The following is a 13467-nucleotide window of genomic DNA, read 5'->3' on the forward strand; positions in this document are numbered from 1 at the left end:
TCCTGTAGGCCTGCAGTGCTCTGCCCAGAGCCCCAGAGCAGTGCTGTGCTCAGACTGTCCCTGGGGCCAGGCAGAGCAGCACACACTGTGTGTGTGTCTGACACCTGCAAGGTGTGAGCTGAGCTCACTGCTCCATCCCAGAGCTGCCCCAGCACACACAGGACAGGCTGTGTCACCTCTGAGGACCTCATCAACCACTTCACCTCGAAAATCTTTCTGTAATGCTCTGTAAGACAAATGTGTAATAGTTCTGGCAGCTTTGCTTGGACAGGGAACAACACACTGTGCAAAAGGACTACTTCAGTATTTATGACAAAAATCTTACTAAATCTGTAATCTGACTTCTTATGGGATGCAGAGAGGTGGGTAACAGACTAAACCAAGAAAGTTCAGACCAAAGGAGTATCTCCATCTGAAGCAACACAGAAAGAACACACACAAAAAGTACAGCAGATGAAGAGCTAACAAGCACACAGAGGAATACCCCTACCTGACACCATAATTGATCACTTGCACTTATCCAGAAGCCAAAACCAGAAGATGAAGTTGATCCTCTCTGATGTGTACAGTTTCACTCAAGCCACACAGATGATACTTGAGTGGCCTAACTTGCTCTCAAAGTATTACCTAAAGACAGTCTGTGCAAATTCCTGCTTAACTTCTTTACCCTACCAGCTCCATCCTTTATCCCCAGGCTCTGACTGCAGCCCTGCTCCTCGTCTTGCACAGGGTTCTGATCAAAGCTGCCCTCCAGGAGATCAACCTGTCCCTGACCACCACAAAGCCTGTGCCAGTTCTGGCCTTGGTCACTCTCATCATACCAGCAGTAGAGAAATTCTTCCATCTAACTTTGTTCTAACTATCTGGAGTATAATCCTCACTGCATCCAAGGACTAATAGAAGAAGGGTTTATTCACATTCATACCCTTTCTTTTCTAAGTGACAGAGTTGGTCATGCAGAGCAGAACTCTGAGGGCAGAATCTGCTGCAAATCCCATCTCCTTGCTAAGTCACTGCCTCCTCATAAAGCAAATGTAACAACTGAAGAAAAACAGTGGTTCAGAGCAAGAAAGAGCAGGAACCTAGAACCACACAGCTGGTCTGCCTGTGAGATACAGGTGGTTTTGGCAATGAATGTGACAAAAGGTTAACACACACACACATACATGCAGGCACTACTGGGTTAAGCCTAGAACAGAAGACACCATAGCAAAAACCCCAGGGTCTCCACCTTTTCCCTAACCTAGCAATCATCACTTTGTAGATTACACAGGTTAAAAAATGCAGCTGGCCTAACTGATAAAAGAACATTCACCCAAAACTTAGTGTACAAAGACATTACAGAGTCCCCTCAGGTATGGAGGATATTGATCTGAACACTACATTGCTTCCTAGACAAAACCCATCCTTCCATCCCAACATGTATAAAAAAGTCTTATTTGGAGGTTTCATTTCCCCAGCAATTCTTGTACTTAAGTTAAAAATATGCAGAATACCATGATTTTTTTTTAAGTTATCAAGACATAGTGGGCTTTCTAGTATGAAAGAGGTTGGTTGTTTTTATCACAGAAATCAGAAAACAGGATGTTTTCTCACCTATATTGACTCTAAAGCCAATCCAAAACCACACCTCATACCTCTGACACTGAGACTGCTATTTATTGATTACGTGCTTAGAAATCCAAACTCTTTTTAGCAATGTATTCACAAGTCAGATAAAAAAATAAAACTAACAACTAATAGTTTAATCAAAGCATTTAACAGTCATGCCTTACAATCAACAAGCTAAAGTCAAATTGACCAATATGACCTTATCAGAAAGAGCAGCTCTGAATGCTGCTGGAGTTACTTTACTCACACATTCTTTATCACTGCCTGGGTAGAATGAAACCTGATTTATCAGCATTCCGTAAAAGAATGAGTTAACACCAGCAGCATCCAACTCTGACTCTTCAGTGACAGTGGTAAAAATACACTCCTGTGTCAGTCAAAGCCATAGAGTAACCAGTCTAGCCACATTTAAGCAGCTTTAATCATGCTGGCCCTGTACTAAGACAAATTCATGCTGTCAGATGATGGCTGGTGAGATTCTGAAATGAACTTGACTACTCACAGCTGCACCAAGTCACAAGGGGATTCAGCTGGCATGAAAATACAAAATACTGACCATCAAAACAGGCACCCTGCTTCTGCCACCTCCTACTGAGAGGCAAATTCAAAAAAAAAGGATCTTAAGTTGTGCTGAGCTTGACTGGCCAGGGCCTGACTGCTGCCTCACAAACTGTGGGGGGAACCACAGAACATTCACACACCCAAGTGCCAGGGTTATGGCAGCTGAGGCAGTTCCAGGTGCAAAAAACAGGTAGCAGAACAGACAGAGACTCTTTCCAACAAACTCTTGCCCAAATAGCCAAGAAGCTTTTCTTGTGACAACAAAAAGCAGGAACATTCTTCTAAGAGGGTGTTTTGGAAATCTTATGAAACTTTTTCCAGTAAAGCCCCCTGCAGAGAAATATTTTTGGTTTATGGCAGACTCTTTTCATCTTTTGATTCAGCTTTAAGGTAGCATGCTTTTTTATCTGCAAAAATATAAAAAATAAAGAGAAAGATAACTAGTTGGAATACTAACACTGGGGTTCTTCTAAGGCACTTAAGTATGAGAAAGACTTATCTTTCTGTTCTGTACCATCTGTAACTGCTTACAGCTGCATCTGCTTTAGAAGTAGACAAGTTAGCAGAAAATTAAAGAAAAAAAAAGTTCAGCTCTTCACTATTTAGCTTTAAAGTTTCCTTTTTCTTGAGGAAAAAAGCACTCTTTAAACTATTTTCACCATAAAGCTTAATTAGATTCTACTCTTCATCTTCAAAACCCTGCAGAGATCATAATGTTCCCCACGAGAGCTTTTAGCCCTTTGTGGTAGCTTTTCTGAGCAGCAATTCAAGGGAAGGTGTAGGATCAGGCACCTCAAGGAGAGTTCAGGGAGCAGATAATCTCTCCTCCAGCACACAGCCATCAATCTGAGCTTCTAAAGGGACCAGAATGACCTTGCACCATCAAACCTAGAAAGCAAGGCAGACACCCCTCACCTCAGCAGTCTGCAACACAACAACACAGGCTACAGAAATGCACAGGAGGCAGCTCTGTGTGCTCCTCTGCCTCCTGCTCCTTCACCCACCTCACCTTCAGCTAACAGTGACCTAGGGAAGGGACTTCCCATTGACTAAATAAGTCTAAGTCACACTACACCTATTTTATCTTGCCAAATGGGTCTGACAGAGATGATGGTGAGATAAATCACAACTGTAAACCTGAAAGTGGCCCTAGTAAAATCACTTCTTTGTGTAACAACTCACCATTGAGCTTTGCTCTTATATATCCAATAGATCTGTATCAACAGCCAGCTGATACTAACTACAATAATTACTCTGCTGAATTTCTACCCAGTACTAAAGTTTCCAGATAAATCTAAATCAAGTTTTAAGCCTGGGCTGTCTATCTGACCAGAAGGGATTTCAGATGGCCAGCAGGCACAGACACCAGAACTGAGTGGAGCCATAATTCAGCTGCTGTGTTCACCTCTGTCCTGCTAATTGTGCTACTGCAGAGCTCAAACATTTTGTAATGCTGGTTCTTGTCCAAGCTGTGCTATCTCAACTGGAGTCAGCTGGGCTTATTATTCCAGTAATGACTGAAATTGAAATAAATCCTGAGGATATACACTTGCTACTAGCTCAACCCATGTAGAGAACCCCTCTCCAAAACTGTCTGTGCTGTACAGAAACGTGCACCACATTTACATGCTGAGATCACTTGATTTTTTTGTACCACCTGAAGCCACACTGCACCAGGAATCCACATGTACAGGGTTTTGCTATTCTAACATGAAGCTGCTATTTGCAGTACTACTGTCATGAGAAAATAGCACAAGCAGAGCTCCCAGACTTCTGTGATTCAGTCAAACACTATCAATTCTCAACATTTCTGTTGATCCCTAAACTTCTGAAATAGTTTGAAATATACTTAAAATTATGTATCATTGCATATTTACTAGAAGTCACCTGTTGGCTAGTTATCAGATGAACAAAAGGACCTTTTAAAGATACTTCTGTTCAAAAACCAGCAGAGTATCTAGGAATGAAGAAGGAAATTTGGACTTGCAAATTAAGCAAGCAGAGAAGCACTGAGTACAACTAAGAGGACTGCAGGGTGCTTACCTTTAACAGTCAGTAGTTAATGTTGCACAGAACTATTTTTTCCTTTCAGATGAACTGAAATCAAGCCTATTTCTTGAATAAGTAAGGTAAGCTTGCCAACTCCTGGCTGAAGTTAAAGATTGTGTATGAACAGAAGGTGGGACCCCCTGCTTCCCCCACACAACCTTTGCTGTGGAAGCTCCTGCAGGAACAAGGTTATGGCATAAAAATGGAAGAGAATCCTTTCCCAGTCTTTGGCTACATACCCAGCTGCATGGGAAAATAACTTTTTGGGTCAAAAGTCTATGAAGGAGCTACAGGAAGTGAAGGAAGAACATCCAAACCTGGAGTCACAGTAGGAAAAATTGAGAGTCAGTGTAATTTTCCTTTCAATTCCACTGGTCAGGGAAAATCCTACCACATACACACTCTGAGATATGATTTTATCTCTCCAACTTCTACGTTGCCAACTTCAGTAATGGAATTTTAAGGATAACATTGTACAGTAGAGAATAATCTTTTTAGTGCATTCACCCCTGCTTTATGACACTGGCTGTGATGGTTTTAAAGTACCTCTTTTCTGACATCCTGAAAAAAAAAGTCACTTCAGCTTTATTTCATGCATTATTTTGAACCCTTGTTGTTGTAGGACATTAACAATGTTAACTTGGTTAGTTATCAGTTACAAAGTATCCCTCCAAAGAGGCAGCAGAACATTGTGACTTTCTGACAGCCCTGCCTATACCATACCACTTAATGTGACACACAGATATGGAGGCTATCCAAGGGAATCTGAGACCTGAGGCATGGGTCTGGCCCTAAAAAGAAATACTCAACAGAATCTCATAATGAAGATGACAGCAACACAGCTACACAATTAATGAGCTCTGGGATAGTGTCATCATGGAGGTTCTAGCAGACAGAGAGACATTTAATGTATGGTGAGAGCTGAGCTGCTCTCGGGAGGCACAGGAGGGCAGGGAGATCAGGGTATTTCAGGCACAGACACCAAGGGATTTAGGAGAAGAGATCATCAGCACAAGCACCCTTGGAAGAATTAAAGAGAAAGGGAATCAGCAAGTGTTGCAAGGACACATATGCTCCATTAATCTTATTAAATCATCACCTTGCAGAGTGGCTCTGACTGCCTGGATCCCGTCCAGCTCGTGCTTCGCTCCACACAACGCCCAGCGCTGCCTGACTCGCTGCATTTCAATCCTCATCACTGACACTACAGCCCTGCAGCAGCACAGAGAACATGTGCACAACTTGCTTCTACAAATTCACCCTTGGTTCTTCATGGAAACTTCCCTCATGTGCCACCAGAATCAAATTAGGGTGTTTGGACTAAACAATTTGTGCCAATTATTTGCTTTTAGAGTGTATTACAATGCTTAGAGTCATCATAAAATGTCAAAGGACAATAAAGACAATGGCACCTATGCCACAGATGTTGGCACATCACATTATCAAAATAATTATATAAAATAGCTGAGATATTGAAAAAGAACAGAGTCTGCTCTGCTCTTCTTTCAAATTTCAGGAAATAAAAATCACTGAATTTTAAAAAGCCTGACGGATTTTTCAAAGTACTTTTTGTAGGAAGTTTTCCTAAATACCCCTTTTTTGGCATTGTGTTTCAGTGACAAATGACTGAGTTTTCAGCAACTGAATCTAGCTAGTATTAAAAATGGTGCTATTCACCAAAACACAACTTAACTCAATATCCTCAATTAATTTGTCTGGTGGTCACTACAAAATTCCTCAAATTCCAACAGCATCAGGCTGCTTAACTCATACCAAAATCTTAAAGTGCACAAAATAAGCAATTTATTGGACCCTATGCTTCAGCAGAAGAGAGAGATGTTCTCAGCTCCATCAAACCTCACACAAGCCACAGGAACAAGTATTGATATTGGTGGATCCACACACCTAAGTACTCATTCACCTGTGACAAGGAATCACATTCAGGTCATCTTCTGCTCATGGAAATTCAACCTTTCACCCCCAGAAAAGCAGCCTGAACTACCCCACAAACTACAGACCCTGCAGTCTTCCAAAGCAGGTTTTTATGCAGGCAGGGAATCCAGGTCTCTGCCAGTCCCAGACAGAAAGGCATGTCTGCCTCTTGGCCCAGCAAATATTTACAGGATTTTATATGAAGTGAAAGAGATTGAAGTGGACACACAAAGCTCAACCTCTGAATAACACATAGTTTGGTGATGAGAACACTCCCCTAGAAGGTGAGAGATGCAAAGCCAGAAACCCTGGGGGATGGAACTGATCTCCTCCTGCATCCTAGCCAAGGTCTCCAGTCACTGGGTAAAACTAAGGGAACCAGTAACTATTATTACCATAGTACCCTGGAAAGGTTAAAGGCAGAACTGACAGAAATCTCAATTAAAAGAGGTACTGCACACCAGCACCAAGAGAATATTGATTTCTGTTCTCCACTTTAAATTTTTTCCTCCAGAATTACTAATATATTAGTAAATACAGCCTTACAATTAGCAAACAGTGACAGGAGGATTTTTTTCCTTGAGCTTATCAGTCACTATACACATGTACATTTGAGTTACTGTAAACTTCTACTTATCCCATGCTCTTTGCTCTATTTGCCTTTCAGCCCAGTGCTGCAGACAGGGCCCTGATCCACAGCCCGAGATAGCAAAAGCTCCAGGGAGGGTGACAAACAAGTGAAGTGAGACTGGTCCTGAAAGACAAACATATGAACTCTAAACCTGATATTCTCAAATATACTGAGGTTTAAGGCACTTTTCTCATGCTAGATACTCATGCACATTCATACAATGACATCCTTGTTCTCAGGAAGCTCCTAACAATCCTTAAAATGGAATGTGGCCGGTAATTTCAGTTCCTGAAAATTGCAAGATTAAGGGCCAAACTCCACATTTGCGTGCCAGGATTTCATGACAGATTTTTGATGGCAGCACAACAGAATTTCATCTATGTGCATTGCAATCTGTTGCCTATCAAGTGCAAGATTTTTAAAATTCAGGTGAATTATTCTTTTCCTGTTGTAAACTGCCTCCCATCCTCAAAACACCTTAATTAGTCAGTTAAGGTCTCCCAACCTAAACTGAGCAAACAAGTAAAAAATCTTGAATGCAAAAAATTATTTTACTAGTATTTGACAAGTTCTGTCAACAAGCTGCAGCTCCTCTTACTCCCTGCCCTCCCACATATACATCTAATCCAGCCAACTAAGACTTGAAAGCACCACCTGAGTCTTCTGGAAGAAACTGCATTTTAATTCATGGCAGCAGCATGCTAAATGCTTAATTGCAATCAAAGCAAATTCTCAGACCTCTGAATTCAGAAAGACTTCTAACACCAACCAATTTGAATTCTCCCAGAAGCAAAGACAGCACTGTACATTTACACTTATTCCAAAACCCAGTAGTTTTATTGATTACTCTGACACATCATTAGATTTAATTTCCACACCCTTTGCATTATGAAGAGAAGCTTCTAAATATATCACCATTTCACTCATGAAACATTTGATGGCTAATACAAGAATCATCCCACTGATTATAACATTTAACAGGGAGTTCAGTTGTTCTTAAGATTAGTGACTCAATACAGTGCTTTCTTTTTTTGTTCTTAGCTTGCCCTCCCAGTCTGTCTCCTAATCACCACCCTGAGAGGGCACGCACACATGGCAATCCACATTACCCTTATACAACACTCTTGGAAAGGAAATATTAAAACCACATTTGATTTTGGTGTAGAAATCCCCTTCTTTGCTCTTCACCAATGAAGGAAGCTGTGAAAATCTTTTGTGCATTGAAAGGGAAAAAAAAAAAAAAAAAAAAGAACAAAGCAATCTCTATTGCCAGACTGGGCAGCAGTAAAAAGGGAGGGGGTGTTACATCAGGCCTTGAAAAACACTAAACACCTACTAACTGCAGATAAACAAGATAGGAATGGTGCTGGGCCTTCTCAACAGGCTCCAGCACAAAACACCACCACAAAATGCCAGAAATTAGGGACAGACCAAGTATTTCACAAAGCAATGATCGAGGTCCTGCTGCTTCCAAACTCAGCTGCTGTCACACTCCACACGGTTTGGTGCCTGCAGATAAATTCCTTGGTATTTACTAATCTTACACACACACATGTATATAAATATATGCACTGCTCTGCCCATGCTTATTCCCTCCTCAGTTGAGCAGAAACTTTTGTCACTCCCCTGTTGCATTTCCTTGCTGGAGCACACACAGGAAGCAAGGGGAAAATGGGTATTCAACAACCTCTTTCCTCTCCCATTCTATTCCACTTGCAGAAAACTAATTTTAGCTCTTATTTAATCTACAAAATCATGAGCAACCTTGCCATGCAGCAGTATTGTACACAGCTCTCCTTTCCTTTTATTAATGCAGGAATTTGACAAAAGAAAGTTTCTCTACTCACTGCTGACAAGCATTTGATTCAAACACCCTTTCTTTTTAAAAAGTCCATATTCTTTGAAAGAGTATTTCCACCTGGGACCTATCCCACATTTCACATTAAAATTAGTTTTTCCAGGATGACAGTATTCTTCTTTACCAGCAAAATTCTCAGCAGAGCCTCCTTTCAGGATAAGACACCTTTATCTGAATTACTGGCTCAGCAAGATGACTTAAGATACTAAAAATTTAAATAAAAGTACATTTTGTTATAGGTGTGGGCACTACTGAAGAAATAAAGAAGTAGTCAGAAGAAATTCCTTACAGGAACAGTGTCAAAAGACAACTCATGTATTTAAAACTATGAAAGAGATGGGGGGAAAGCATAAGTCTCTCCTTCTTATAGTACCTTAATAAAAGAAAGTAATTGCATTTGGTTCACTTGGAATGCAAAATAAATATATAAACCTACCTTAAAATCTCAGATTCATATTTACAAACCAATAAATAAAGCAATATGAGAATTAGTTCTCATCTCTTGCAAACATCATAATTAACAAGACTGTCAGTCATTGAAATAAGCCCTGATTCTCATGTTTGCCAATGCTGATGTCCACTAATCACAGCTGGCAAGTACATTGTTTCAAAGTATTTTTAACACAACTGTGACTTTGGGGTTTTTTTCAAAAAATCAAACCCATAATAAGCTTTTATCATACCTTATGAAGCTACAGTGGCTCAACAACACATGCAGACAGTTAGGGACAAAAAGATGGAACCAAGCCTTGTGCACCTGCACAAAAGGGAAGTGCTACTGCAGCTGGGAACCAATTTACATCCCTGCAGAGCCAGGGGCATGAAAGGGCTTTTCTGACTGCCAGATGAGGCATTTTCAGATGTGAAATAAGGTGTGTGTACAGCAGCTGGACACTGCAGCACACAACACACCTGTTCTTGGAAAGCTGCAGGTCTGGCAAATGGACAGGATGGGATCAGCCAACTTCCAAACACAGCTCCTGCAGCAGCTCCTGGGCACAGCCCTGCTGCACACCAGCACCAGCCTCCCCAGGGGACAAAATGCACATTAGTCCTACAAGTGCTAAAGCACTGGCCAATTTTACACTGAGCTGCATCATCACAACTGTAAATAAACCAAGGCAAAATTGTTGTTAGAAGTGTAAGTAATGAAATACCCACAGAGAGGAGAGCATGACTGCAATTGGATTTTTGCTCTGTCCACTGCTCCCACAGCTCCCAGGCAAGGCTGAGCACAGGTAAAAATGCAAAGTGACAGAAACCTCAGGTGCATGAGGACACCATGGAGAACACAGACCTAAAATTACAGGGTTTAAAGACACATCATGTCCTCATTCTGCTACAACCTCAGTACTGTAAGAAAGAACTTCCATTCTTCAGATCCACCTAGCACAGTGAAGACCTTAAATGACAATTCCCCTAAAATACACAGGAGAATGAAATTGTCATTTCAGAAGAGCAAACCCTTCTCTCAGCCTCTGTTAAATATCCTCCCTTTAGACTATTACTATGGCAAAAACAATCATTTCAAACAGCAAATGAGTTAAGATTAAAATAATGTGTAAATGACATTTTGTTTCATTTACTTCTTTCCAGAAAGCTGACAAATCCAAGAGTTTATGAATTTATCATTTCATACTGCAATTAAAACACACTAAGACACATTTAACTGAACTACATTAAACTGCCTAAATCTGTACCAATATTCATTTACTGTGTCAATATGTAAATGATCTTTTAAGTCAGAAGAGTTGAGTTTTCACTGCTATTTTAAAGCAGACCAGACCACTTGTCTGAGCTTGAACTGAGCTTGTGAAACAAAATAAGAACATCTAAAAAGCAGAAGACTGATACAAATGTTGGTTCTTGACAGAGAAGAGACGGGAGAGGGAAGAAGGGGCTGCCAAAGTCTCAACATGTGGCAGAACAGAAATCCCCACTGGGTTCCAAGTTTTGAAAAGTAATAGGACCATTCAGAACAGGGATTTTTGGTTCATGCTCAAACCATTCTCCACATTCAGCACACACCAAGGTCAAAAACTAAGAATTAATTCCTTTTTTAATAAGGGACTTATTTCAAAGCAAGTAACTTTTTTCAAAAAAAAAAATCTAAGAAACAACTCTAGATGACATCACTGGATTTAAAATGCAGTGAGAATATCACAATAAATTGCTGCAGTGGTCAGGTCAATAGTGATGATGCGCAGGTAAATTTGAGGTATTTTGGCTGTGATCCACAACAGAACAAAACCCCCACATTCATAGGAAGAAACTGCACCTCGTCTCCTTTATCCACTGCCAGCTAGGCCCGAGACAGTGTCAGGACACAGAAAAAAATGCCCTCTCATTTGCTACACTTCATGTCTTTCCACAGGAACTGGTCTCTTCCTCGTCGTTCTATTTCCTGTACAGGGACCAAGCCTATTGTCGCTAGGTGAAAACACACACACACACACACACACACACGCACACACCACCGACTTACCAGCCTGCGCTGGCATAAACCTCCCTTTAGGCAGAGGTGACCTGCAGCCTCACAGCCCTGAACGAGCTCCTGTCCCTGTCCAGGCCCGGCGGATCGGGCGTGCAGGGATCAGCTCACAGGGAGCCCTCCGGGACAGGACAGGATCGGGGGTGACAGCCCCGCCAATGCTCCCGGCGATCCTCTCCTGCTGCCCGGTGCCGGCGGGGGGGATCCGCACAGCCCGGCCGCCCCGTCCCTCCTCCTCTCCCCCTAATCCCCTCCTCCTCAGCCGCGCCGAGCCCTCAGCCCGCAGCCCCTCCACCAGCGCGCTCCTTCCCGCCCCGGTCCCCGCCGCAGCCCCCCCCCCCGCCGGCCCCCCCGCCCGGGACACCGGCCCCGCGTGGGGCTGCGCTCGGCGCGGCCCGGCCGGGTCGGACCCTCCCGCGGCCTCGGCCCCGCGGCTCACCAGGAGTAGGTCTGCTCCGCCATGGCTGCGGCTGGGCGGCCGGCGCTGGGCTCTGCGGGGCGGCCGGGCCCGGGCTCCTCCTCCGCCTCCTCCTCCGCCTCCTCCTCGCAGGCTCCGGGGCTCAGTGGCGGCCCCGCTGCGGCTCCCGGCCCAACATGGCGGCGGCTGTGAGGAGGGAGGGGAGCCGAGGGGGGGTCCCCGCGCGGGCGGGTAGGGCGATGGTGGCGGCGGGGCGGGCGGAGGCTCAGCAGCCGCGACGCGGGGCCGCGCTAGGGCGCCGGCGGGGCCTCATGGCCGGCGGGGCGGCGGCGGCGGCGGCGACGGCGGCGCGGGGCGGGGCGGGGGCGGGAGGCGGCGGCACCGGGCGGCCGGGCCAGGCCGCGCCGCGTGCCCGCGCTCGCGCACGGCGGGGGCGGGGCCACGCCGAGGGGCGGGGCCCGAGCGGCGCGCGGGGTCACGTGCCCACAACACCTTCACGTGCCGCCGCCGCCGGCCGCGCGCAGGCGCTGTGGGGCGCGGGGAGGCGGCGGGCGGCGCTGCTTGCCGGGCCCGGCCGCGCCGGTTCGCCGCGGACACCGCGCCGGAGCCTCGGCGAGAGGGGGGCTGCGAGAGAGGGCGGCGGACGGAGCTTCCGCCGGCAGAAAAGCAGCGCGGGTTGCGGGAGGGTTTTGGGGCTGGGGGCTTCCGGCGAGCAGCCGCGGCTCCCGAGGTGACTCCCCAAGCCGGCGCTTCCTTTCCCGCAGCTCCCCCGGGGTGCCGGGCAGGGCGAGTGTGGCCGGCTCGGACCGTGACCCCGGGGCCGCTCCCGCTGCCCCTCACGGCGCTGCTTTCCCCGTCCCGCAGCAGCCCCTGCCTGCCCCGGAGAGCGCTGTGGCGCGGGGCTCCTCCGGACGTGGGCTGGGTGCTAAATGCACCGTTCAGGTAAAATAATTCCTACCCGCGGTGTTAATGCATCACATGCACAGGTGTTCCCAGAGATTGCTGTATTTTTGAATCTTTGAAACCAAGTAATATCCGTAGGATCAAATGCTCAAATGTTGGGTTTTTTTTTTTTAGGGAAGGAAAATAACATTCCAGATACTTTAACAAAATCCAGATACTTTGACCAAATAAAAATCACGTGCTTCATTTTATCACCAGCCTGATATTAAACCTGTGCGAGTCTCAGGCAGAGAAACTGCTGCGTTGATACTGGTCTGGTGTCTGCTGCCAAACCCTCAGCCCTTCGTTGTGTTTCTGCCAAATACAGGACCAGTGCTTTTTGCTGGGTTTGCTCACGTGAGTAATCCTTATTTACCTCCTGGGAGTTCACTTGCAGCAATTTTGTGCAAGTGCGGCTTTGCAGAGCTTGAATCAATTGTTCCAGTCCAGCTGTGCATTCCCACTCATTGTCCCTTTCAGTGTGGGAGGGAAAACAGCCAGTTTGAACATACAGCTAGAGGTGATGTAACTGCATCAAATATAAATAGAAGAACAAATGCCAGGGGCTGGTAAAAATATGTATTTGTTTTAAAAACAAGGATGAAGAAATTCTATGCCTCGATAGAATTTTGTTTAAATCTTCCAAAAAATAATGGGACATTTGGACATTTTTCATTGCATCTACAGGGATGCCAGATGCCTCTGAAATTTGGAACCACACTTTTGTTTGTTCCTATTAGTGGATTGAATAAAATATTTTCATTTTGTCCATCTCATTTATTCTCTCGAATGGGAAGACCTTAGGCTGGTGTGTGGTCATGACAGAGGATTAAAAGTAAGGAATGTCTCTGTTCATCTTTGTTGTGTCACTAGTTGCTGTGTAATCCTGGGCAGGTCACTTCATCCCTGCTAGCTCAGCTCATCAGTCAATACAGAGCAAACTGCAAAAAAGCCTGAAATTTTGGGGAGCTGCA

At 44.8% G+C, this 13467-nt stretch overlaps 1 protein-coding gene and 1 long non-coding RNA gene across 2 annotated transcripts in view; one reads left to right on the plus strand and one right to left on the minus strand.

Annotated features, from left to right (window-relative positions):
* The window catches only part of SPPL3 (signal peptide peptidase like 3), a 56276-nt gene extending 44338 nt beyond the window's left edge, over window positions 1–11938 (minus strand). Inside the window, exon 1 of the mRNA XM_071445543.1 lies at window positions 11573–11938. Within this exon, the coding sequence (XP_071301644.1) occupies window positions 11573–11595 (23 nt within the window). The 5' untranslated portion in view covers window positions 11596–11938. The remainder of the gene's footprint in view (window positions 1–11572) is intronic.
* A 154-nt stretch (window positions 11939–12092) lies between these two features.
* Window positions 12093–13262, plus strand: LOC139598779 (uncharacterized). Its single transcript, XR_011682006.1, has 2 exons — window positions 12093–12493; window positions 12629–13262. It is a non-coding gene; the product is annotated as an uncharacterized lncRNA (long non-coding RNA).
* Window positions 13263–13467: the final 205 nt, after the last annotated feature.

The sequence above is a fragment of the Agelaius tricolor genome, unplaced genomic scaffold (assembly GCF_023055355.1).
Source record: "Agelaius tricolor isolate 1412-34295 unplaced genomic scaffold, bAgeTri1.0.p SCAF_20, whole genome shotgun sequence".
NCBI classification, from domain to species: Eukaryota; Metazoa; Chordata; class Aves; order Passeriformes; family Icteridae; genus Agelaius; species Agelaius tricolor.